General features: G+C 40.6%; 1 protein-coding gene across 1 annotated transcript in view; it reads right to left on the reverse strand.

The window, feature by feature from the left end:
- LOC124776685 overlaps positions 1–25,362 on the reverse strand; it is a 712,754-nt gene that overhangs the window by 66,444 nt on the left and 620,948 nt on the right. Inside the window, exons 6-8 of the mRNA XM_047251827.1 lie at positions 21,447–21,552; positions 11,388–11,613; positions 4,823–4,981 (exon numbers count right to left, since the gene is read on the reverse strand). Of these exons, the coding sequence (XP_047107783.1) occupies positions 4,823–4,981; positions 11,388–11,613; positions 21,447–21,552 (491 nt within the window). The remainder of the gene's footprint in view (positions 1–4,822; positions 4,982–11,387; positions 11,614–21,446; positions 21,553–25,362) is intronic.

Genomic DNA, 25,362 nt, shown 5'->3' on the forward strand with positions numbered 1-25,362 from the left:
TCAGACGAGCTGCACAACAGGTGGGAATCAACCAGAGACACCGTGGCAAATTGTTGTTGAAGCCCTGCATATCTTCCTGCACAAAATTCAAACTCATCAGCCACTAAGCCACAGGGGCATGGAACAGCAATTGTGTTTTGTCAACACTATTGTCCACAGAATCGATGAACAGGGCTCTGATGTGAATGTGGTTTGCTTAGTGATGAAGCCCACTTTAATATGAATGGGTTCATCAATAAGCAAAACTGGCACATTTGTGGGACTGAGAACCTACATTTTGCGATTGAGAAGTCTCTTGTCATAGTAATACTTGGCAAATTTACTGACACAGTTAGGAATATGGCAAAAGGTGCATTGGACATTGTGCAAGACTGGTACATTAAGCAGGATCTAAGGGTTAATCATAAGAAGACTGTTGTGATGCCATTCATGAAGAAACATATCCAACACTCAAGTTGGAATCCAAAGCTCTTTGATGAAACTACCTGTGAAGGGGATAGTGAAGTATCTAGGGGTAACCTTAAATGAGAAACGAACATGGACCCCTCACATTAAGAGCATCTGCTCCAAGGCAAAAGGTACTCTAGTGAGTACCAGAAGGGACTGTGGTAAAAACTGGGGCCTAAGCCCCAGAGGTATGCACTGGATATACACCACGCTGATTAGACCTAGGGTTTCCTACAGGGCCGTAGTGTGGTGGAAGAAGGTAGGACAGCGAGTTGCAGCAAAGGAGCTTGCTAAGGTGCAGAGACTGGCCTGCTCAGCCATAACAGGTGGAATTAGCAGCACATCAACCATTGGGTTGGAAGCAATGCTGAACATGCCTCCACTATAACTTTGTGTCAAGATGGAGGCAGCAGCTGGGCATATAGACTTAAGACTGGTAAAAACTGGATCTCATTGGGATATCCAGAATCACACACTCAAATAGTGAGTGAGGTAAATATAGGAATGGCTGGGGAAATGCCAGCTGACTATATAATAACTCCCAAATGCTTCAACAAGCCTTACAATATTACAATAGGAAGCAGGGAGCAGTGGGAAAAAAACAGTTAGACACTGTACAGGGGACATTGTCTGGTTCACTGATGGGTCAAAATCAGACCAAGGCACTGGGGCCCAGGTGTACAGGGTAAAGCCAAGATTGGAGGGCATCATCGGTATTCCAAACTGAAATTACTGCAATAAGGGTGTGTGTGGAGGAGAATATGCATAGGTGCTACAAGGACCAAGCATCTACATCTATTCAGACAGCCAGGCAGCCCTGAAATCATTGGCAGCTCCTGCAAACAAGATCTAAGATTGTTTTAGAATGTCATAGGGCTCTGGTGGAGCTAGCAGCAAGCAATAGGGTAAAGCTAGTGTGGGTTCCTGACCACGCAGGGAGCAGTGGCAATAAACAAGCTGACAGATTGCCCAGGATGGGGGAAAGACTCCATTCATTGGACTGGAACATGTCCTGACAAAGGCTATGATCAAACTAGAACTACAGAACTGGCTTAGTAAACGGCATGTAGAATACTGGACCAAGGTCTATAAACAAAAACATAGTACGGTAATGATGCCTAAGCTGTGATTTAAAAGAAGCTCTGCAATCCTGGGATTGAACAGGAAATAGATTAAACAATTCATGACTGGACTGATGACCGGCCTTGGGAATTTCAAGATACATCTACATACAATGGGTATAATGGAGAAGATCCTAAATATAGGATCTGTAATGCGAGTGAAGAAACTGAATCACATCAAATCTTTGAATGCATGGCATTGGAGAGCAAGAGATACAGAATTTTTGGGACTAGACCTAAAGAAAATGTGTCTAGCAAAAAAAAACTGGTAAAGGGACTCCTTGCACTATTCAAGGGCATTAGTTGGCTTTACTAGGTATACAGGGAGCGATAAACTCGGTTTCGGTGCAGGCAGTGGCGCGTTAGACCAAAGCTGTTTTAGCTTCCCTGCCAAAATCAATCACTCAATCATCCTCAATGATGACTGTGTGGTGTGCAGTGTCCAGTCACAGAATAATCAGGGTGATAGTCCTTGATGGCACGGTGACTACCACACAGTACATGAAGGTTTTGGAAAATCGATTTCATCACATTATTGAAAGTGCCCCTGATTTCGACAATATGTGTTTCACGCAAGCTGGAGCTCAACCCCATCGAAATAGGAGAGTGTTTTACGTTCTGGAGGCGCCCTTTGGGGACCGTATTCTGACTCTGGGGTGTTCAGAGACCAGTGGCATGAGCGTAGACTGGCCACAATATTCTCTGGATCTAACACATGCGACTCCTTCTTGTGGGGCTATATTTAAAGACATGGTGTACAGCAATAATCCCAAAAGCATTGCCAAGATGAAAACAGCCATTCAAGACGTCATCGACACTATCAATGTTCCAACACTTGAGTGGGTCATGCACAATTTCGCTATTCATCTGCGCCACATCATTGCCAATGATGACAGGCATATCAAACATGTCATAACCCAAATATGAATACCTGTAGTGACATTTGCATGTGGAACAAAGTGTATGCATGCTGTAGTTTGTAACTAATTTAGTTCAATAATTGTTCAATAATTGTCATCCTGTTTGTACATCTGTTATGCTGACTGGAAAAAGCATTTGACAGAGAGGTCAGAATAAACGAGACAAAACGCGATGGTAAGGATGGGCAATGAAGAAACAGATGACACAAGATTTGGAAGAAGTGCTAGACTTGAGTATCTATAAACGTTTTTCACTATTTACACTGAAAAACTAACAACAAAGCATTAGAAAAAGCAAGAGGTACAATACTAGGAGTATAATGGACAAAGAAAACAAAGCACTCATATCATCAAGCAGTGAGATCTGTATCAGTGGCAGAATTACATTTTATGAGGAAAAGGACAGCAAAAGCTGGAAAAGTGTATGGAATGTACAGAAATGTAAGAAAGACAAAAAGTGATGAGAAACATTAAATATGAAGGTTCCATCAAAATGGGAAGGAAATATGATGGAACAAGTAAAATCTCTTAGGTAGTGTACCTATAAAACTGGGTGACACAAAATGGAAGCTATGTGCTGGAAAATAAGAAAAGTAAAAATATGACTCAAATAGCTTTTGAAATGGTGAAAGATTTTTTGGGAGCAGAATGAATTCCGATAGAACTTGGAAAAAAGGTTCACCAAGCGCTTTGTCAATCAATGACAGTCAAAACGGAGGAAAATACATAGATATTTATGAGTGGACTGACAGAATGAAGAAGAACTTCTAAGAATCAGAGAGGAAAGAAAACTAGATAAAATAATTAAAATGTGGAAAACATCTTTGCTGGGACACATATTTTCTAGAAATTGCCTGCTCTGGAGAGACATTGGGAAATGATTGCAGGGAAGAGGGAGAGGTGGGAGCAGAAGGCTTGGAATGTTAAATAACATTAAAAATGGTTGAAGTTAGCAGCAGATTACAGAAGAGGCAGAGGACAGAGAGAAGTAGAGAGCGGCCAATAGGTACCTGCCACAAGGCAGATATATCAAAGAAAAGGAAGGAGAACAAACACAAACATACACACAAAATTCAAGCTTTTGCAACAAACTGTTGCCTCATCAGGAAAGAGGGAAGGAGAGGGGAAGACGAAAGGAAGTGGGTTTTAAGGGAGAGGGTAAGGAGTCATTCCAATCCCGGGAGCGGAAAGACTTACCTTAGGGGGAAAAAAGGACAGGTATACACTAGCACACACGCACATATCCATCCACACGTACAGACACAAGCAGACATATTTAAAGACCTATTTAAAGACCTCTTTAAATATGTCTGCTTGTGTCTGTACGTGTGGATGGATATGTGCGTGTGTGCTAGTGTATACCTGTCCTTTTTTCCCCCTAAGGTAAGTCTTTCCGCTCCCGGGATTGGAATGACTCCTTACCCTCTCCCTTAAAACCCACTTCCTTTCGTCTTCCCCTCTCCTTCCCTCTTTCCTGATGAGGCAACAGTTTGTTGCGAAAGCTTGAATTTTGTGTGTATGTTTGTGTTTGTTTGTGTATCTATCGACCTGCCAGCGCTTTTGTTCGGTAAGTCACCTCATCTTTGTTTTTATATATAATTTTTCCCACGTGGAATGTTTCCTTCCATTATATTAAAAGGAAGAAGAAGCATTATATGGAGGAGATTTGTGGTCTATATATGCTACATAAAAGAAAAAAGTGAAGTTTTTGAAATGTGTTGCTTCAGAAGAATGCTGAAGATACAATCTGTAGAAGCATTAACTAATGAGAAGGTAGTGACTTTGGGGAGAAAAGATCTTTTTGACATAATGTGGCTGAAAGAAGAAATAGGCTGATAGGGTGCATCCGAAGGCATCAAGAAATAGTTAATTTGACACTCCAGGACTATCTCTCTCTCTCTCTCTCTCTCTCTCTCTCTCTCTCCCTCTCTCTCTCTCTCTCTCTCTCTCTCTCTCTCTCTCTCTGTGTGTGTGTGTGTGTGTGTGTGTGTGTGTGTGTGTGTGTGTGTGTGTAGTGGAGGGGGTTGGAGATACAACAAGCAGGTTCAAACAGAAGTAGGTTGTAGCTATGTAGCTATGCTGAGAGGAACAGAATTACACAGGGTAGACTAGCGTGGACAGCTGCATCCAACTAGTTTTCAGGGTAGCAACCGAGCTGACTATTCAATTTTATGCACAATATTATGATGACTATCCTAAGTGCATCCTTCAGTGGCTCTGAGTAATGAAGTTATATGTGCGTGTGGCTGGACTTCAATCAAACTGGATGCAAAATGGAATCATCAGCTAGTAACCAACAAAGTACTATCAAAGTAAACATAAGACATCACCTACCTGTAAGTATTATGTGTGCCTGCCTCTGTCGTTCACGTAACTTGGCGTATTGCTGCTTCAGTGCTGAGATATCTAATGCAAGTCTTTCTCTGTCAGGCACTGTCCCTGAATAGTTCAGAGCTGATAAACTTGAAGATGTCTGTTCACGTTGGGTGCCATCTAGTTAACAATTTGACAGGAATTCATAAGACAAAAAATAATTGTGAGGCATAATTCAGCTCTTAACACTATTTTTTGTGGGTAACTTACACTTTTTTTACAAATTAATAAAAATAATGATGGCAAATAGTTAATAAAGTATTGTTCTGCTTAATAACGTAACTTCTACTGAATAACTGAATTTATCCAACAATTTAATCATTACATATAATGCACTATTTTTGGATAAGATATTTTGTGTGTCATAGAATCTCACAATCACTGTACTTCCAATTATTAATTACACGAAGCAGTAAAACAAATGTCTACTGAATTATTTTGATTCATATCTGTGACTGTTTTTATATTTTAAGAATAACTTTTTGTTAAATAAAATAGTCAGTATATATGTGGTGTGTGTACTTTTGGACATGCCTGAAAGAAGAGACACCATTTTAATTTTGCAGCCACTATGATTCGAGACACAAAGTATTAATGACATTTACTGCCAGTGCACATTGATGTAAATCAATAGGGAAAGTTGAACATTTGTGCTGGACTTGGACTGAAACCCAGGTCTCCTGCTTACTAAGCAGATGCGCTGACTACTGTGCCATCCGGACACAGTGGTCATTGCAACTGCACAGACTGTCCTAGAACACCTAACATCAGATCCAAATTCTGAACCTCTCTACATACTACGAACATCATGCCCCTTGCCCATTATCTTCACTACTTGCAGCATTTCGTCAATTCCCATAAGAGTTCAAGCCTGGTGTGCATCAGCACTGAAGAGATCTTTGCCTTCCTCACCTTCATTATATATACGTGTTGTCTATCCTTACAGGGCAAGGAGGCACTAAATTCACATTATGTGGATAGTTTCAGAATTTGGGTCTGATGGGAGGCGTGCTAGGGCAGTTCGTGCAGCTCTGATGACCACTGTGTCCAGATGGTGCAGTGGTCAGTGCATCGGCCTAGCAAGCAGGAGATTCACGTCTGAACCCAATCCGACACAAATTTTCAACCTTCCCCACTGATTTAAATGACTCTGCTCTTGCAGCTAATACCTGTTATTCCTTTGTTTCTTCAAACAAGTCATTGTTTATTATTGTGATTACAACAGAATGTAAATTTAAGCTACATACTTTATTCTGCTTACCAGAAATATAACAAAAGAGCTATTGAAACGAATTTTGTCAGACAGAAAAGCTTTGAGTCTTTATTATTGAAAATTATTGAAAAATATAATCGTATACAGGGTGATTATAATTAAAGTTAACCTTTCAAAATGCTGTAGAAATAACACCACTGGTCAGAAAGATGTCAAATTGCAATGAAATATTCTTGGAGAAGGGGTAAAATGTATGGTAGAAGAAAAAAAATGGTGTGGAAATTGATCAATAAATGGCACTGTATATGTCACAATACATAAATGAAAGCACCTGTCATGCGCACGACCCATTGAAATTGGTATAAACATGCCGTGGACACGGCTTTTCCTCCTTTCACATCTGCGATGTTCGCCATGACTGTCTCAATGCAGGATCGTGCTCTGCTTGTAAAGCTGTATTACAAGAATGATGGCAGTGCACATGTCACTCTGCAGACATTCCAGATGCTGAAAGGTTTGAAAAAAGGGACTGGTTCGATGACTGCCGTGGGTCTGGAGAAAATGATTTGGAAATTCAAAAAGACAGATTCTTTTGTTGTGCAACCTGGTAGAGGGAGGAAACGAACTGATTCAATGTCAGTGGAAACTGTGGCCACAGCAATGCAGGAGGATACAAGTGGTGGTGTGCAAACATGTAGTGCGTGGAGAACTGCCCGAACATTGAACATACCCATGGACACGGTGCATAAAATCCTACGAAACATCCTTCTTTACTACCCATTCAAAATTACCCATGTGCACAAGTTGCTTCCTGTTGACCTGCCAGCAAGAGAGACCTTTCCTTTAGAATTTCTTGCTCACATGGAAGTGGACAACGATTGTCTGTGGAAGATTATGTGGGCAGACAAAGCCCACTTCCATCTGACAGGATATGTCAATACAAAGAATTGTCGAATATAGGCAATGGAAAATCCACATGCAAATCAACCAGTATCACTTCATCCTGGAAAGGTCACTGTGTCATGCAGGTTTACTGCATCATTTATCATAGGGCCATTTTTTTCAAAGAGACCGGTGGTTCCGCGGTCCTGTTACCTGTACCATCACTACTAAACGCTATGAGTGTGTTTTGCACAACCATGTCACTACAGCTCTCTGACAGTGTGGATGGGGTCATTTTTACTCAAGATGGCACACCTCCGCACATTGCAAATCCAGTTAAGCAGCTGCTGAAGCACAATTTCAGAAATGCTAGAATTATCAGTCACCATTTCCCTACAGCCTGGCCATCCCGATCACCTGATCTTAATCCATATGACGTCTGGCTATGGAGCTATCTGAAAGATGAAGTGTTCAGTGTTCTGAATGCAAACAGCTGCATTGAAGGCACGCATTGCGCAACACATTCTGCACGTGACTCCGGAAGCACTTCTATCAGTTGTGGAACATGCGATTTCAACTTGTTACAGAAAATGGTGGACAGCGTAGTCAACATGTTTTGCACCAGTCACATGGAAATTAATAATATTATTTGATTATGATTGATCCTTTTTATGTGGTGTTTTGCCTCAGGACAATTAAAAACCAATTTTTCCCATCCAATGTGATATGACCCTTGCCATGATGGGTGAGCTTACATAACGAACAGTATCACACCTGTATACCCATGCATACTGAGTAGTACAGTTTGTTTAAAGTCAAACGTACACCTTAGGCATTATTGTATGATTCATTTGTCATTTGTAGTTGACCACTATTAAAATGCTTACAGTGCCATCTATTGCTACATTTTGTAACTATTTATTTTTCTTCTGCCATACGTTTTCCCCCTTCTCCGATAATATTCCATTGAAATTTGATGTCATTTGGACCAGTGGTGTTATTTCTATCGTGGTTTGAAAGTGTAACTTTAATTATAATCACCCTGTATATAAAGATGTGCTGCATGGCAGAACATTGTTTTAAATTCACAAAAAGTAAGACAGATGCATCTAAGTTGATATAAATTAGTATCACATTACTGCCAGGATAATATTAGAAAAAGGGGAGGGGCTATAAAGACAAAAGTGGGATTAAGTTCTAGACCTCTGTGAATATTGTATTGCGCAGCTCTTTGACTGCCGTACTTCAGTAATGATATGAATATTAGGAGACTTTGTTATTCAATGTAGAAGAAGCACTAGATTGATAGCTATTAGCTGGGTCGGGTTGTTTTTGGGGAAGGAGACCAGACAGCGAGGTCATTGGTCTCATTGGATTAGGGAAGGACGGGGATGGAAATCGGCCGTGCCCTTTCAAAGGAACCATCCCGGCATTTGGCTGGAGCGATTTAGGGAAATCACGGAAAACCTAAATCAGGATGGCCGGACGCGGGATTGAACCGTCGTCCTCCCGAATGTGAGTCCACTGTCGAACCACTGCGCCACCTCGCTCGGTGCAGCTATTAGCTGTTAGACATTATTCAATGTAGAAGCAGCACTAGATTGATAGCTTTTAGCTGTTAGACAAAGTCCTTCATTAGATGGAGAAACACACACACACACACACACACACACACACACACACACACACACACACACACACACACACACACACAGACACACACGCGCATGCATGGCCAACTCACACACAGATGATGACTCATCTGTGCAGGCACTGTTACCCCTCTGGGACGAGCAGTGATCTTAGCTAGTGTGTACAAATGGAGGTACAGGAGAGAAATGGAGCAGGGAGGGGAAGGGGTAGCAGGGTAGGGGTGGGGAGAGATGTAGTGCTGCCTGTTGAGCAAAGGGCAGCAGACTGCTGGGTGCAGCACTGAGAGAGCTGTGTGTGTGTGTGTGTGTGTGTGTGTGTGTGTGTGTGTGTGTGTGTGTGGGTGGGTAGGAGGGTGTTGTGGGGAACTGGTAGGGGAGGGGGTTAAAGGAAAAGAGGAAGGAAAGAAGCAGAGATAGGGAAAGGACTAAGCAGTTGACCCCGAAGGCATGTGTGAGTCTCGAAAAGGAGCAGGGAAGAGCGTAAAGGTAGGGACAGGAGGGGGACTCATTGTGAAAATGGCATGAGATCAAAACCAATATAAGAAATAAAAAACTAAGGGAGGTAATTGTACAAGTATGCAGGTCAGTGGGTAGATATGAGTGGAGAGAATGGGTAGCAGGTATAAAAAGAGTGAGCAAGGTCAGTATGGTATGTACATGAATGTGGGGTAGGAGAGGGGAGAGGTTTTGAAGGGACGAGGTGTGAGAAATACATGTGCCATGCAGGCATGACCACAACAACATGCAAAAATATTCATATCTGAGGGACTAGGAATAGTTATACAAGTGAGAACATGAGATGCAAGGCATTCCAGCACCTATGATCCATGTTCGCACATTGCTGTGTATTACACAAGTACATGGGTGGGATAATTGCCACATGGTGGCATGGAGTCAGTGCATCACAGGATGCATGGTAAGCAGGTGAGAAGGGAGTGCTTTCTGAGAGGAGAAAAGTAAAGAAAAATAAAATGATAGATGGCCTCTTCTCCCCTTGCTGCACCTAGCAGATGATGCTCTATTCCCACCACATCCGTGCACACGCCCACATTCAGCACTACCATATCCTCCCCCAACCCCTGCCTGCTACCCCTCCCTGTTCCCACGCTATGCTTCTTCTGTATTCCCACTACCCATCCCAGCCAATATCACTACTCAATGCAGTCAGGTTTCAGCACCCAGGGATAACAGAGCCATGTGTGTGTCATTTGTGCATGTGCAAGGACATGTCTGAAAGAACACACACCATATCCATATAAGTATACAGTTCTGGCAATACCGGCCATGTCCTTCCTCTTCTGTGTGGATGCACACATTATTACCTGAACTCTCACAGGACTTGGTAAGGATGTCTTCCACAAGTAATGAGTGTGTTGGTTAGGGACACTAAGAATGTAGTGTGTGGACATATAAGGTGAGCATGTGGGTCTCGTGGGAGGCGTCCAGGAGATAGTCCCTGCAGTCGCACTATGCTCTGTGCCCTTGGTGACTCAGATGGATAGAGTGTCTGCCATGTAAGTAGGAGATCCCAGGTTCGAGTCCCGGTCGGGGCACACATTTTCACGTGCCCCGTTGATACATATCAACGCCCGTCAGCAGCTGAAGGTATTAATATATAATTCTAATTTCATTCTAGATGGCTGCAGGTCTTCAATGGTGTCTGTTCTTTCAGACATGTCTGAAGGAACAGACACCATATCCATATAAGTATATAGTTCTGGCAATACTGGCCACGACCTTCCTCTTCTGTGCGAATGCACACATATTTACCTGAACTCTTACGGGACTTGGTAAGAATGTCTTCCATGAGTAATGAGTGTGTTGGGTAGGGACACTATGAATGTAGTGTGTGGGCATATAAGGTGAGAATGTGGGTCTTGCGGGAGGCATGCACGAGATAGTCCCTGCACTCGCACTATCATCTGTGCCCTCAGTGGCACAGATGCACAGAGCATCTGCCATGTAAGCAGGAGATCCTGGGTTCGAGTCCCAGTCGAGAGACACATTTTCACCTGTCCCTGTTGATATGTATCAACTCGTGTCAGCAGCTGAAGGTATTAATACATAATTCTAATTTCGTTCTAGACAGCTGTAGGTCATCAATGGTGTCTGTTCTTTTGGACATGTCTGAAAGAACAGACAACATATTCATATAAGTATATAGATCTTAACTTTGTCAGTATATGGACAGCTGATAGTGCTCTATGTGAAGTTACACAAATGCTCGGTGTTATTATTCAACACTGAGCAAACATCAATTGAGTAGTATACGAAAAGAAACAGCTGTTTTCTTTTCTTTTTTCAAAGCAACTGATTTTTCCCCCTAATATGCAAACATAAATAACCTAGAAGTATTACCATAATTATGAGTGCAAGTATATTAGAACTACTCATAATATGCTGTGAGTCTACTCTACTGGAGTAGCCCAAGTAGTGGTTGCTTTGTATCTGTTAATACATGAGTTGACTGGTTCCACATCCCCAATGGGTCTCCTTCACGGTGGCTTTTATGAAATATGATGTGTGAATGAATCAATTAATAACATTAACTATTTTTACTCTTTGGAGGCTTATAATGTGTAAGATGGAAACAGACCAATGCAACTATCTTGGGTGTTGGCTGTCAAATACACTCAAAAGGTAGTGCAAGTTTTTGTCAATACACAGTAGTACACAACACCAGCACAAGCAGAAGAAAGTAACTGGCCATTCGGCAGACATAAAATTACAATTTATTAACAGTTCTCAGACTGCTATCATTTCCTAGTGCACTTCTCACCTTTTCTCCTTGGTGACCTGAAAACGGTTGAAATACCATACGCAGCAGCTACTGCAATCTTCTCATCATCCTCATCTGTTTCATCATCATCATCACTATAAAATATCTTTAGACCTCTTTTAGCTGCAGTGGAAACACTCTGTGTCCAAGGTGTTATGTTGTACAGGTACTTGTCCCGCAATTCATTCAGCTCCGGGAATGGAAATGGTGCAAGATTCACTACAGTCTGTTGGAAGTAAGAAAGCTTATGAGACAATATCAGAACATTAATAAATGTTTTCACATTAAAATTAAAGATTGTGTGAAACATTACATTTAGAATTCTGCTGAATATTATCTTTTGTTTAGAAGTCAATAAACATGGCATGGTATTAATGTTTTATGTTAACAGAGCAGACACACAACTACCAAATTTTCTTTACATTTTTAATGGAGACCTCAAAGTTATTAACATAACTTTCCTATAAATGTGTTTTCAAACAAGTCTAGACTTTAATAAAAAGAGTTTTTATGGGTGATTAACTTCATGTAGACTTTTTCCAATTGAAATGACTTAATTTTTATCTAAATAAGCCTTGAGTGGTTCCTCCACTACTGATGTTGTGGTCATCAGTGCAAAGACTGGTCTGATACAACTCTCCATGGTAGTATATCTTGAAACTTTACCTCTCACATTTCCCTCAATTACCAAATTGACTATTTATTGATACTGCAGGATGTATTCTATCAAAATATCCCTTCTTTTAAGCAAGTTACATCAGAAATTTATATTCTCCTCAATTCACTTCAGTACCTCTTCATTAATTACAGTGTCTACCTATTTCATTTTTATCATTCTTCTGTATCATCAGATTTCACGAGATGTTTCCAGTTTGTGGAAAAAAATTCCAGATAAACTTTTGGCGATAGTACATTGCTGTTCCTTCTCTTTCACTATTTTAATTGGGTTTTGGAAAGGAAACCATCTGAAGATAGGCTTCAACTAAAGAATAAGAAAATAATTTACCAGGGATCAGTTTAGGGAGCAGTTCATTAAATATTACCACTAAAAGAGTGGTATATGGCCCGAAGACAAAGTTTGGTTATAGCAGAATCCCCTGAATTTTATGGATCATGTTAGCATTGTCTAAAAGACACCAGGGAATTTTTTGTACGTTCTTCCTTTTGACTGGAGGTCTAAGGGACCACAGCCGTTTACTATTGTAACAAAATGAAATGCGTGGCTACCAGTTTCAGCACTTCAATGCGTTATCTTCAGTGTGTAGTTGATGGTTGGAGTGCTGACATCAAAGTTTATAGATAGTCTGCATAACCAGTTATATTGGCCGCTGATGCAGTATATATAGGGATCGTGTCAATCCCTTCAGCATCAACTACAGCCTGAAGATGGCACGTTAGGGTGCCGAAAATTGTAGCCACAAAATAAATAAGATCATAAGGATGGCTGTAGGCCTGTGTGCGCAGCAGTGAAACTAAATGCTTACCCAGCAACTTGCATATTTGTTTTATGGGGTAGTCTATAGACTGTCATCAACACGTAAGAAGCCACAAGATCTTGTTTTGTTTTCTTATTTTCATTCTCTGTTGTTCATATTTTTAGTAGTATAGCTTTGCATCACCCGAAGTGCTACAATCACGTAGTGTGACCTCTTATTATAGCGTTCTCATTATAGTCTTCTGTTCTCTTCCAACAGTCTGGATTAGTACCTTCTTTCATGTTATTATATAACTGTACGTGGTGAATGGTGAATCGGAACTATGTTTACTGTGTTTATTATTGTGAGGAATCTGTAATGTCAATAATCTCTTTCCCCATTTTATATATGCGTATTAATAATGCCAAGATGCAATACAACAGTTTACCATAAAGTGTAATTGGAATCCATCTCATTAACAAGTTTGTAGCTTCCAAATTTATTTGCTCATGCTTCCTGGAGCAGTGATTTGATCATGCTTCCTGAAGCAGTGGAGTTTCGAAAGGAATAGGAGGACATAATAAGAAAATAATTAATGTACAGACACACAACAGTGTGATTCCCCACATATTGTGTTATTAGCAATAAAGTACAGGCACTGTTATTCCCACACAAAAAACAGCATACTTTTGTGTGAGTGAATGATGAGAAACAAATAAATATAAAAGAAAGAATAGTCACACACTAATTTAATTGTCAGGGCACAAATATTGCCAGTATCTAAAAGGGGGGTTGTCCCTACCTGAGGGGGGAGGAGAAGCATGGAGGTCACAAAGAAAACTTAACTAGCAACATGGTTCACAGACCATAAGTACAGCCTCACTTCATTATGCAGATTGATAATGGCACAGAGCATGTGGGCCACATTGCATGCAGATACATAATGTGTCAAATGTTATCCTCGAATTAACCACTGTACATCGTGGGTATGACAGCAGATGACCAACCCTTTTAACCAGCCAGTAACTCATATGAGCAGAAGAATGAACACCAGTAAAATGAGAATGAGCTCTGCTCTCTCAGACCTTGTATAGCCTGTAAGACGATAGTCCTCTGAGTTATGCATGAAATGACATGTGTGAGTTTGGTTCATGCCACTGAAAGGAAGACATGGCAAAACAGGCAAGTCCTTGACAGGGAGTCACAATGCATAGCAGATTGAGAAATTTGCTGGAACAAAATACTCCAGATAAACAAACTGGTCACTTGTCTGTCCAAACTGATGAACAGAACACACGCTGATGTAAGCACAGGTCAGGAGGTGGCCTATTGTGTCCAAAAATGACTGCAGCCATTGTCGAATGTGGACCATGTGCCCAGGCCTGGGGAGAGGTCCCATAAGGGTTGCGGAAGTACAACTCACACAATGACTGTACATGAACCAATATAGTAATGTAACAATGTGATATACTAACAGAGATGTCTCAGAGACACAAAGAGAATAAGACTAGGCAGTTAGTAATAGCATTATTTCTTCAGGAGTTACAGAACATACTTATAACCTTAGAAAATTAATAACTTCATAAATATACAGTACAGACGTGAACAATGGGTCATTTTAAAGGCAGTGTAGCAGAATGGATAGAGCAAGTCACAGAATTGCAGTAAATTTTGTGTTTCAGGGTATGTAATGAATTCCTTGCATTTCTTGTATTTGTTTAAAGAATAGTAGCATGGATAAAATTAACACAGAAAATCACAAAGCAGCATATGAAACTGCAGCAAGCAACAAATTAAAACCCAATCCAGTTTTATGCACCAATAAAAGTTGATGATCTTTCTTTTCACTTGATCTAATAATATTCTAGTATCACATAGAGAATAAGGTCACTTTCTTTGCAGATAGTTTGTTGTTGTTGTGGTCTTCAGTCCAGAGACTGGTTTGATGCAGCTCTCCATGCTACTCTGTCCTGTGCAAGGTTCTTCATCTCCCAGTACCTACATCCTTCTGAATCTGTTTAGTGTATTCATCTCTTGGTCTCCCTCTGCGATTTTTACCCTCCATGCTGCCCTCCAACACTAAATTGGTGATCCCTTGATGCCTCAGAATATGCCCTACCAACCGAAGCCTTCTTCTAGTCAAATAGTGCCACAAATTTCTCTTCTCTCCAATTCTATTCAATACCTCCTCATTAGTTATGTGATCTACCCATCTAATCTTCAGCATTCTTCTGTAGCACCACTTCTCAAAAGCTTCTATTCTCTTCTTGTCTAAACTATTTATCATCCATGTTTCACTTCCATACATGGCTACACTCCATACAAATACTTTCAGAAACGACTTCCTGACACTTAAATCTATACTCGATGTTAAAAAATTTCTCTTCTTCAGAAACGCTTTCCTTACCATTCATTGCCAGTATACATTTTATTTCCTCCCTACTTCGACCATCATCAGTTGTTTTGCTCCCCAAATAGCAAAACTCCTTTACTATTTTAAGTGTGTCACTTCCTAATCTAATTCCCACAGCATGACCCAATTTAATTGGACTACATTCCATTATCCTCGTTTTGCTTTTGTTGATGTTCATCTTGTATACTCCTTTCAAGACCATGTCCAATCCGGTCAGCTGCTCTTCCAGGTCCTTTGCTGTCTCTGACAGAATTACAATGACATCGGCAAACCTCAAAGTTTTTATTTCTTCTCCATGGATTTTAATTCCTACTCCAAATTTTTCTTTTGTTTCCTTCACTGCTTGCTCAATATACAGATTGAATAACATCGGGGGAGAGGCTACAACCCTGTCTCACTTCCTCCCCAACCACGCTTCCGTTTCATGCCGCTCGACTCTTATAATTGCCACCTGGTTTCTGTACAAATTGTAAATAGCCTTTCGCTCCCAGTTTTTTACCCCTGCCACCTTCAGAATTTGAAAGAGAGTATTCCAGTCAACATTGTCAAAAGCTTTCTCTAAGTCCACAAATATTAGAAACGTAGGTTTGCCTTTCCTTAATCTATTTTCTAAGTTAAGTCATAGGGTCAGTATTGCCTAACGTGTTCCAAGAATTCTACGGAACCCAAACTGATCTTCCCCGAGGTCGACTTCTACATTTTTCCATTCATCTGTAAGGAATTCGTGTTAGCATTTTGCAGCAGTGGCTTATTAAACTGACAGTTTGGTAATTTTCTCCTCTGTCAACACCTACTTTCTTTGGGATTGGAATTATTATATTCTTTTTGAAGTCTGAGGGCATTTCGCCTGTCTCATACATCTTGCTCGCCAGATGGTAGAGTTTTGTTAGGCCTGGCTCTCCCAAGGCTGTCAGTAGTTCTAATGGAATGTTGTCTACTCCTGGGGCCTTGTTTCGACTTAGGTCTGTCAGTGCTCTGTCAAACTCTTCACGCAGTATCATATCTCCCATTTCATCATCATCTACATTCTCTTCCATTTCTATAATATTCTCCTCAAGAACATCGCCCTTGTATAGACCCTCTATATACTCCTTCCACCTTTCTGCTTTCCCTTCTTTGCTTAGAACTGGGTTTGCATCTGAGCTCTTGATATTCATGCAAATGCTTCTCTTTTCCCCAAAGGTCTCTTTAATTTTCCTGTACGCAGCATCTATCTTACCCCTAGTGAGATAAGCCTCTACATCCTTACATTTGTCCTCTAGCCATCCCTGCTTAGCCATTTTGCACTTCCCGTCGATCTCATTTTTGAGGCGCTTGTATTCCTTTTTGCCTGCTACTCCTTTCATCAATTAAATTCAATATATCTTTTGTTACTCAAGGATTTCTATTACCCCTCGTCTTTTTACCTACTCGATCCTCTGCTACCTTCACTATTTCGTCTCTCAAGGCTACCCATTCTTCCTCTACTGTATTTCTTTCCCCCATTCTTGTCATCGTTCCCTAGTGCTCTCCCTGAAGCTCTCTACAACCTCTGGTTCTTTCAGTTTATCCAGGTCCCATCTCCTCAAATTCCCACCTTTTTGCAGTTTTGTCAGTTTTAATCTACAGTTCATAACCAATAGATTGTGGTCAACTTAGTTCCTAAATCTCTGTCTTACCATTATACAATCTATCTGAAACCTGTCAGTATCTTCAGGCTTCTTCCATGTATACAACCTTCTTTTATGATTCTTGAACCAAGTGTTAGCTATAATTAAGTTATGCTCTATGCAAAATTCTATCAGTCGGCTTCCTCTTTCATTTTTTCCCCCCAATCCATATTCACCTACTATGTTTCCTTCTCTCCCTTTTCCTACGATCAAGTTCCAGTCACCCATGACTATTAAATTTTTGTCTCCCTTCACTACCTGAATAATATCCTTTATCTCATCATAAATTTCATCAATCTCTTCGTCATCTGCGGAGCTAGTTGGCATATAAACTTCTACTACTGTGGTAGGTGTAGGCTTTGCATCGATCTTGGCCACAATAATGCGTTCACTATGCTGTTTGTAGTAGCTTACCTGCATTCCTATTTTCCTATTCATTATAAAACCTACTCCTGTATTACCCCTATTTGATTTTGTATTTATAACTCCGTATTCACCTGACCAGAAGTCTTGTTCCTCCTGCTACCGAACTTCACTAAGTCCCACTATATCTAACTTTAACCTATCATTTCTCTTTTTAAATTTTCTAACCTACCTGCCCAATTAAGGGATCTGACATTCCACACTCTGATCCGTAGAACGTCAGTTTTATTTCTCCTGATAACAACGTCCTCCTGAGTAGTCCCCACCCAGAGATCCGAATGGGGGACTATTTTACCTCCGGAATATTTTACCCAAGAGGACACCATCATGATTTAACCATACAGTAAAGCTGCATGCCCTCGGGAAAAATTACGGCTGTAGTTTCCCCTTGCTTTCAGCTGTTCGCAGTACCAGCACAGTAAGGCCATTTTGGTTAGTGTTACAAGGCCAGGTCAGAATCATCCAGACTGTTGCCTCTGCAACTACTGAAAAGGCTGCTGCCCCTCTTCAGGAACCACACGTTTGTCTGGCCTCTCAACAGATACCCCTCCGTTATGGTTGCACCTACGGTACGGCTATCTGTATTGACGAGGCACGCAAGCCTCCCCACCAGTGGCAAGGTCCATGGTCCATGGGGGTGGGGCATATAGTTTAGTAAGCAGAAATTCACACTAATCCTTTAAAGAATATTCAAATGCTGTTAATAATATCAAAATTCTGGATGTGTGACCAGGTGCATGGCAAGAACATCCCTCAATTGATATGTAACATGACCATGTGAAATATGACATATTCCAATGAGTGACAAAATCTGACTTTGATGGCTGTTAGTAATGGTATTTGCACCAGTGTCTGCAGTGTATAAGATCTGAGGAATGTGAGTACTAGCAAGATGTGAGAAGCTGAATTGCCAATAAGCAAGCAATAACAGCCACACAGTTCAGCCTTTAATGCATTTTCATATGGTTTAGGACTCTAAATGTTTTGAGGACATTTTGGACTTAGATTATTTTGTTTACAATCTGAACCCAGGTTTGAAACATTCAGTTTTGGCTTAGTTAATTTATGTTGACAGGCTAGACTTTGTTAATTTGCAGACAATATTGGATTCTGTTACTCATGGATAGTGTGAATAAGTAACAATCAGTTGCCATCAAGACCACATGAATGACAGGCAGCTGTATTTGCTTTGACATCATAGACAGTTGCGTTTGTTAAAAAATAAGTAGGCCTAAGCACTTATTGCCAATTTTCACTCGAAAAAATTTCCCAGCCACTTATATGTTGGCTGCTTAGCTGTTCTCAGTTCATCATATCTTCAGTTAAGTCTGAGGACAATATAAAGTTTCAAGAATTAAAGTTTAAAGATGTCAATGCAAGCACCTCCAGTCAAGGCTGTCTTGTGCCATTCGTAATGTGCCATTCATGTCCATTATAGTGAGAGGTACATACATATGCCCATCATAATCATAATTTGTGTGTGTGTGTGTGTGTGTGTGTGTGTGTGTGTGTGTGTGTGTGTAAGGGGGGGGGGGGGAGAGAGAGAGAGAGAGAGAGAGAGAGAGAGAGAGAGAGAGAGAGAGAGAGAGAGAGAGAGAGAGAGAGAGAGAAGAGAGAGAGAGAGAGGGAGGGAAGGGGGAAGGCTTTATTCTCTCAAATAAGCTCACAAGCCACTGTGGTCAGTCAGTCACCCTGTGGTGGCGCCCTGGTCATTTACCTCAATGTTTATTGACCCAGTCACCAGACTTCAGTTGCAGCATCCAGACATTTTCAAAATGTGTATGCACATGCCCACCTCTGTATTATGTCTGTCATGTGCAATTACTTATCATTGCTATAGCCAATGCTCACATCAATCTGATAATTTTTTAGGCATAGCCTGGATCTCCTGTACCTTATCTAATAAGGTTCTTCTCTTTTAATGAGATAGAACATTCTTAAAATTTGATATAATGTTGAAAGTGTCACAAATCAGTTATGTTATATTAATTATTATTGCACTATTAATGTCAGTATTAACTGTATTCAAATTCTGGATGTCACTTGGTGATGACGAAATTCTAATGGTGAACAACTAAAAACTGCCTGATGTCAGGAAACAGAAGCTATTGTTAACAGGCTTCAAGCTGTGACTCTGGATTGTAGCGGTGTTGACGCACTGGGCAAAGAGTGTGGTGCCTCTGGCAGTGCCTGAGATCCTTGTTGTTGCTGCCCCTTCTGATGTACATGACCAGAGGGTGAGTGATATACTATGGCAATTTCACAATAATTTGGGCAGAAGGTAACTGAGGATATTGTATTATATGGAACCGGGACCTAGAAATGATGGAGAGGCTTCATCCCCGCCATAGCCCTCAGTGGTACACAACCCCACAACAGGCTACATCAGTCCACGCACCCCACCACTGCCCCACACTGAAGCTAGGGTTATTGTGCGGTTCAGTCTCCAGTGGTCCGCCCCCCCCCCCCCCCCCTCCGCCCACAGGAACGTCTTACACCACTGGAGAAAACGTTTGCGCAGCAATCGCTGACATAGTGTAACTGAGGCGGAATAAGTGGAACCAGCCCTCATTCGCTGAGGCAGATGGAAAACTGGCTTAAAAACCATTCACAGACTGGCCGGCACACCAGACCATGATACTAATCCACCAGGTGGATTCGTGCTAGGGACCAGCATGCTTTCCCACCCAGAAAGCAGTCCGTTAGACTGCACGGTTAATCGGGCACGCTAACAGTGGTTATTGGTTGCATAATTGTCTCATAATGTCTCAGCAGTTGCCCGTCAATTGCTGAGATGAACCAGAACAGGATACTGCATGTGTTGAGGTTGTAACCGATCTTTCTGGAGGGTCCAGAAAGGCACAGAATTTCGGTAGCTGGTCACTGGGAGCTCAAACATCAGGTAGGTCATGGAGCAAACAGAAAGTAAGACCATAGTTACTCCGTACATTTGTCCCCAACATCAGTTGGGTTATGGAGCAAAACAGGAAAACAGCTGGTAGATCAGCAAGTAAGGCCATAGTTAGTTAATAAATGTGGAGGTGGCTCTTGTTGTGCCAACTGTATGCACTGGGTCCAGTCAGCTACAAATCTAAATCTCAGCTCATGTCAGCATGAATAATGTCTCCTACTTGGAGTAATTTGCTATCCTTAGTTCCTATACACTACTGAGTTGAAGTGACAAAGACAACTAGTGGTGTGGAAGTGCAGCTATTATCTGCATCATCATATCCAGAAAGCATCTGCAGTTCTGTTGTTTGGAGCTGGTGGAGAGTTAAATTGGAGAGATCAGACAGTTCAGCAACAATCTCAGATGTTGATTTCTTAGATTACTAGATGGATAATTGTAGTAAAGTTCTAAACAGGAGAGGTCATATCATGTCATTGCCCCAACATGACAAGGCAAGTTAGTGTATTGAGGAGCTCAGTTACAGCTTGTAGTTAACAGCTCTGAGGTGCTGCTGCTGCAAAAGACATATTTAAATATATGTCTCAGTAATGTATTACATGATTTAAATTATCAGGGCATGTTTAGAATATTTCCCATATGGATTTAAACAACGAGAGTTAATGCGCTTGGAACTGTTGATATCAAGTAATGTTATTGAAACAGGTACCAGCTAACCTTAAAGTTGTCCCTTGAAATCCCAGTTAGCTCCATGCAGTAGAGCACGGGGACATGGGTTCTGCAGAGTAGTGGTAGTGCAATGCCTGTGAAAGGCTAGCATTGGAGTTTGAGTCTCAGTCAAGCAGAGAATTTTAACTCAACATAAATGTTCATTGCAATGTACACATTGCTAAAGAATAGCAATGTGTCATCTTATTTGTTATTTAATAAAAGTATGTTTTTGCTTGCTTTTGATAGAACTGCTAATCTGAGGGAATCTCTCTTTACAGCAGTGTCATGACACTTCTGACTTATAAAAAGCTTACTCAAAAATCGGGGATTCAGTATATTATACCTGGGATTTGGAATACAGAAATATGTTAACAACATATATTTATAGAGCACAATGAAAATTCCTCCTTTAATGATTTCAGAGATAAAAACCCCTAGTTGCTGGTCTTTATAATAAAAAACTAAAATTATTTAAGTGAATAACAAGTAAAATTTTTGAAAATATTGGTTTATGAAGAGGCATATTACATTTACACATACCTTAACAAGATTGTTGGTATCCATCAGTCCAAATTCCAACATCTCTCGTGTGAGAACACCCATGATACTGTAGAACTCATCAGCACTGTTGACTGCCAATATGCGGCTGTGCAATAAAATTATATTTGATTATTAATTACTTGTATTTCTAGCCAGCTGTTGTACTAGAAATTTCATTGCAGTACATGAGATGTTGAACTTAGATGGTAATTAAAGACAGGAAAAATATAATTTGTTGACCATTACACTCACTGGAATGTTTAGTGATTGTGTTTTCTTTTTCTTCAAGCTTAGTCTCTTCTACCAGAATCCATGCAGTGCTTGTATTAAAGTGTAGTAATATTATGCTCCAGATGTGGTATGGCAGCAAGCAGTAGTTTGTATGTAGTAGCAGCTATCTTGCTAATTACCATTCCATTTTCATTAAAGTTCATACCAAACAAAATATAGGGGTTTGTCAACAGTAAACTTTTAAAAATAAAAATATAATATCGTGCACATGTTGCATGAAGCTTAATCACTTTTTGACATGATTTCTCCCATATTCAATATGAGTTTGCCCTCACTTACAACAGAGAACATTTCCTATGGAAGTCTGCATAATCACTTGTGCGTTATGTGACCTATTTCCTCATCAAAAAACAACTACTTCCTGTCTGGTGCATCACTGAGTGGCCCAAAGATACAGAAATTAATCAGCAAAAACCTTGATAGCAGTCTCTTGTATCATGATTATGCCTTTTTCATCACAAAACATGGTCAGCATAACCTTCTCTGCTGATGGCTGAGCTCACATCAGCTTTTGTTTGATTGATGAGGAATGATGCAATTGCTTTCTCTCTTTGCTTCTGCCACACAGTTGTGGTTACAGGTACTGCCATCAGTGGGAATTCTTTTGAGGAAGGCTTACCGAAAGGAAGGGGAGACAGGATAGTAGTACGAAAAGTACCCTTTTCCACACACTGTAATGTGGCTTGTGGGTCATAGTGGTATATGTAAATCATTAAGGATGTGTTTTTGGGGCCCAAAAGTCTAAGATATATTTTCTGCTCCTGGTCTGGGTATGAAGTATTATTATCTTGGAGAATTCTGCAGTGCATAACATATAATGTGTTACATTAACAGTAACTAAAAAATATTAGGTATTTTGGCTTTACTAAAATTTAAGAACATATAATTCTACTCAAGAAACATATCGTGACAGAAGCAGACCTGTTGCACAGATAAACATAATTTTTCTCAACATTTACTTTACTTTAGTTTTTAGGGTTTTCTGCTGCAGTGAATGATACTAAGATCACTGTGTTTTCACTTTCCTGAAGTCTGACATGTGTATCTCACAACTCAAAAGAAATTGGTGACACCCAAGGAGATATAACACCCCTTCCATTTCACGGATGGTTCAAAATAATAAAACTAGGTTTTTGGCATATGACAGTATGCATACAAGGGAAACTCCCCATCACACCCTCTCAGATTTAGTGGTAAGATGCCCCAGTGGGTGGCCCATCACAAACTGAACACAGACAAAGCATGAAAACTGGAAGAAGATGTACTGAACTGTGAAAAAAATGCAAAATAAAAACAGGGAATGGTTCAAGGACAAGAAGTGCTATAAGAGGAACCTGACATAGCATTGGCATATTGGGTACATGGCCTTGGTGTCGAACTGCCAAGTGGGCGAGCCATGTTCAAAACTGCTTCGTGCCATTTATTTCTTTATCTTTTCTACAACATTATGAACTGTCCATCAAGTCACTGAAATGTTTGTTCAAAACTGCTTTGTGCCATTTATTTATTTATTTATTTATTCACAACATTATCAACTGTCCATCCGGTCACTGAAATGTTTGTTCTCTTTCTTGGCAGTTGTCATACTATACACTGACTATAGAATACAAGTCATGCAGTAAGAATACATTACTGTCAGAAGTAAATGCGATTAATAGTGAGAGTGTGCAAGATACCACATAGATGGCTCACAGAAATCAAAATAAAAAATAAATTGATGTGAACTATGCTACAACAAAGGAATTCAAGAGTTAAGACTTCCAAAATGGAACACAACTTCAAGAACATTAAAAACGTATGTTTTGACAGAGCACAGAGAAACTGTGTGATTATGAAACTGTTGCTTCATCTGGTGCAACTAATGTGACAAACTATTACGTTTTCATCATTTCCTTGGGAATGATCACATTCACATTGATACAGACACCTATACCAGGCAAGGAGGCATGTCTCACTCACTTGCCAATCATACAAATTAGGTGTGTTAATAAGAGATTCCTATCATATGACACACGTACTGTCACTAATGCCATGTATGACACACCACACGTGTTTTCCAGTGGAGGATTCAGTTGATCTATTGCCTTGTCATCAAATGTTTGCAGTTCCCATTCAAAAGCCACTTCCTTTCCTCTGCTAACAGAGTAGTTGTGCAAAATCAACTGTCATTATAGGTTCCTACCTTACACCTTGCTGTTGCAAACAGATGTTGCACCACAAAACAAACACAAATTTCAATAAAGCGAACAGTGGAAAAACACGATTTGCCCACTTGGCAGCCTAACATCATAATCACTTGCCCATGACACTGTTGCTGTTCCAGGCTGCTCTTTATTGCACTTCTTGTTCCTGGACCATTCACTGTTTCTATTTTGCTTTTTCTTTCACAGTCCAGTACACCTTCTTCCTGTTTTCATGCTCATTCTGTGCTCAGTTTTTGACAGGCTGTCCACTGGGCCCTTTTACCACTAAGTCTGAGGGGGTGTGATGGCGAGTTTTCCTTGTTAGGGTCATGTCAGTTTACATTATGGTTAACACTGTTAATTCCAACATCAACCATAATAGTAAAGCAACTGACAGAGCACATGTAATGAAAATGCAATTGTTTCCACAAAAACTGTATACTTGGATAATGCGAACTCCAACTGGCACTTCTCTCACATGAAATCCTGAAAGCCATGGACCGAGGCAGTCAGGTAGATACCACTGCTTCACTGTGGTTTGCAGAGGGTAGATACCTGCCAACACTAAACATTTGTATCAGTACCACCTCAACACAATTAACAAAGGTAGGGTCATAATGAGAGGTAAAACTAAATGTATGAGGGGACTCAGGATTTCTTGGTAGGGATGATGATGTTTCGTTTGTGGGGTACTCAACTGCATGGTCATCAGTGCCTGTACAAACTCCCAATTTTTACACAGTTCAATTTTTTACAAAATCCAATCCACCCACTGTCTCAAATGGTGATGATGATGAAATGATGAGGATAATACAAACACCCAGTCATCGGGCAGAGAAAATCTCCAACCCGGCTGGGAATCGAACCCAGGACCCTGTGATCCAGAGGCAGCAGTGCTACCCACTAGACCACGAGCTGTGGACAGTTGGGATGATGCAGTGTGTTATGCTGGAGGGAGGGTCACCATGGCAGTAAAAGTAACTTCAATCCTGCTCCAGGGAAGTGTTTTGGGACTACTGCAGTTCATGATGCATATTAATGACATGGTATACAATGTTAATAGTACCGGTAACTTCAGACTTTTCACAGACGATGCAATCATTTACAATGAATTACTGTGTGAAAAAAGTTGCACAAATATTGTGTCCTTTCAAAGTGGAGTTATAATGGTCAACAGCCTTAGTTCCTATATTGACTGAGGTTATGAAGGAAAAGTTTTAAATGGAATGGTTTGCTTTCTTTAGCAGGGGGAGAAGCTTGTGCTTTGAGTTGGCACACACCTTGAGCCAGTATTACATCTCTGGTCATTACTCTCTGACGTCATTCTTTTTTGCACCAAAGATTGCCTACACTGATATGAGCATAATCAGAAGTTGTTACAGGAGCAAGGAACAACAGTTTCAATTTCCTACGAAAATCGTCATTTTGTCACCTAAAAGTAA

The sequence above is a fragment of the Schistocerca piceifrons genome, chromosome 1, assembly GCF_021461385.2.
Source record: "Schistocerca piceifrons isolate TAMUIC-IGC-003096 chromosome 1, iqSchPice1.1, whole genome shotgun sequence".
NCBI lineage: Eukaryota > Metazoa > Arthropoda > Insecta > Orthoptera > Acrididae > Schistocerca > Schistocerca piceifrons.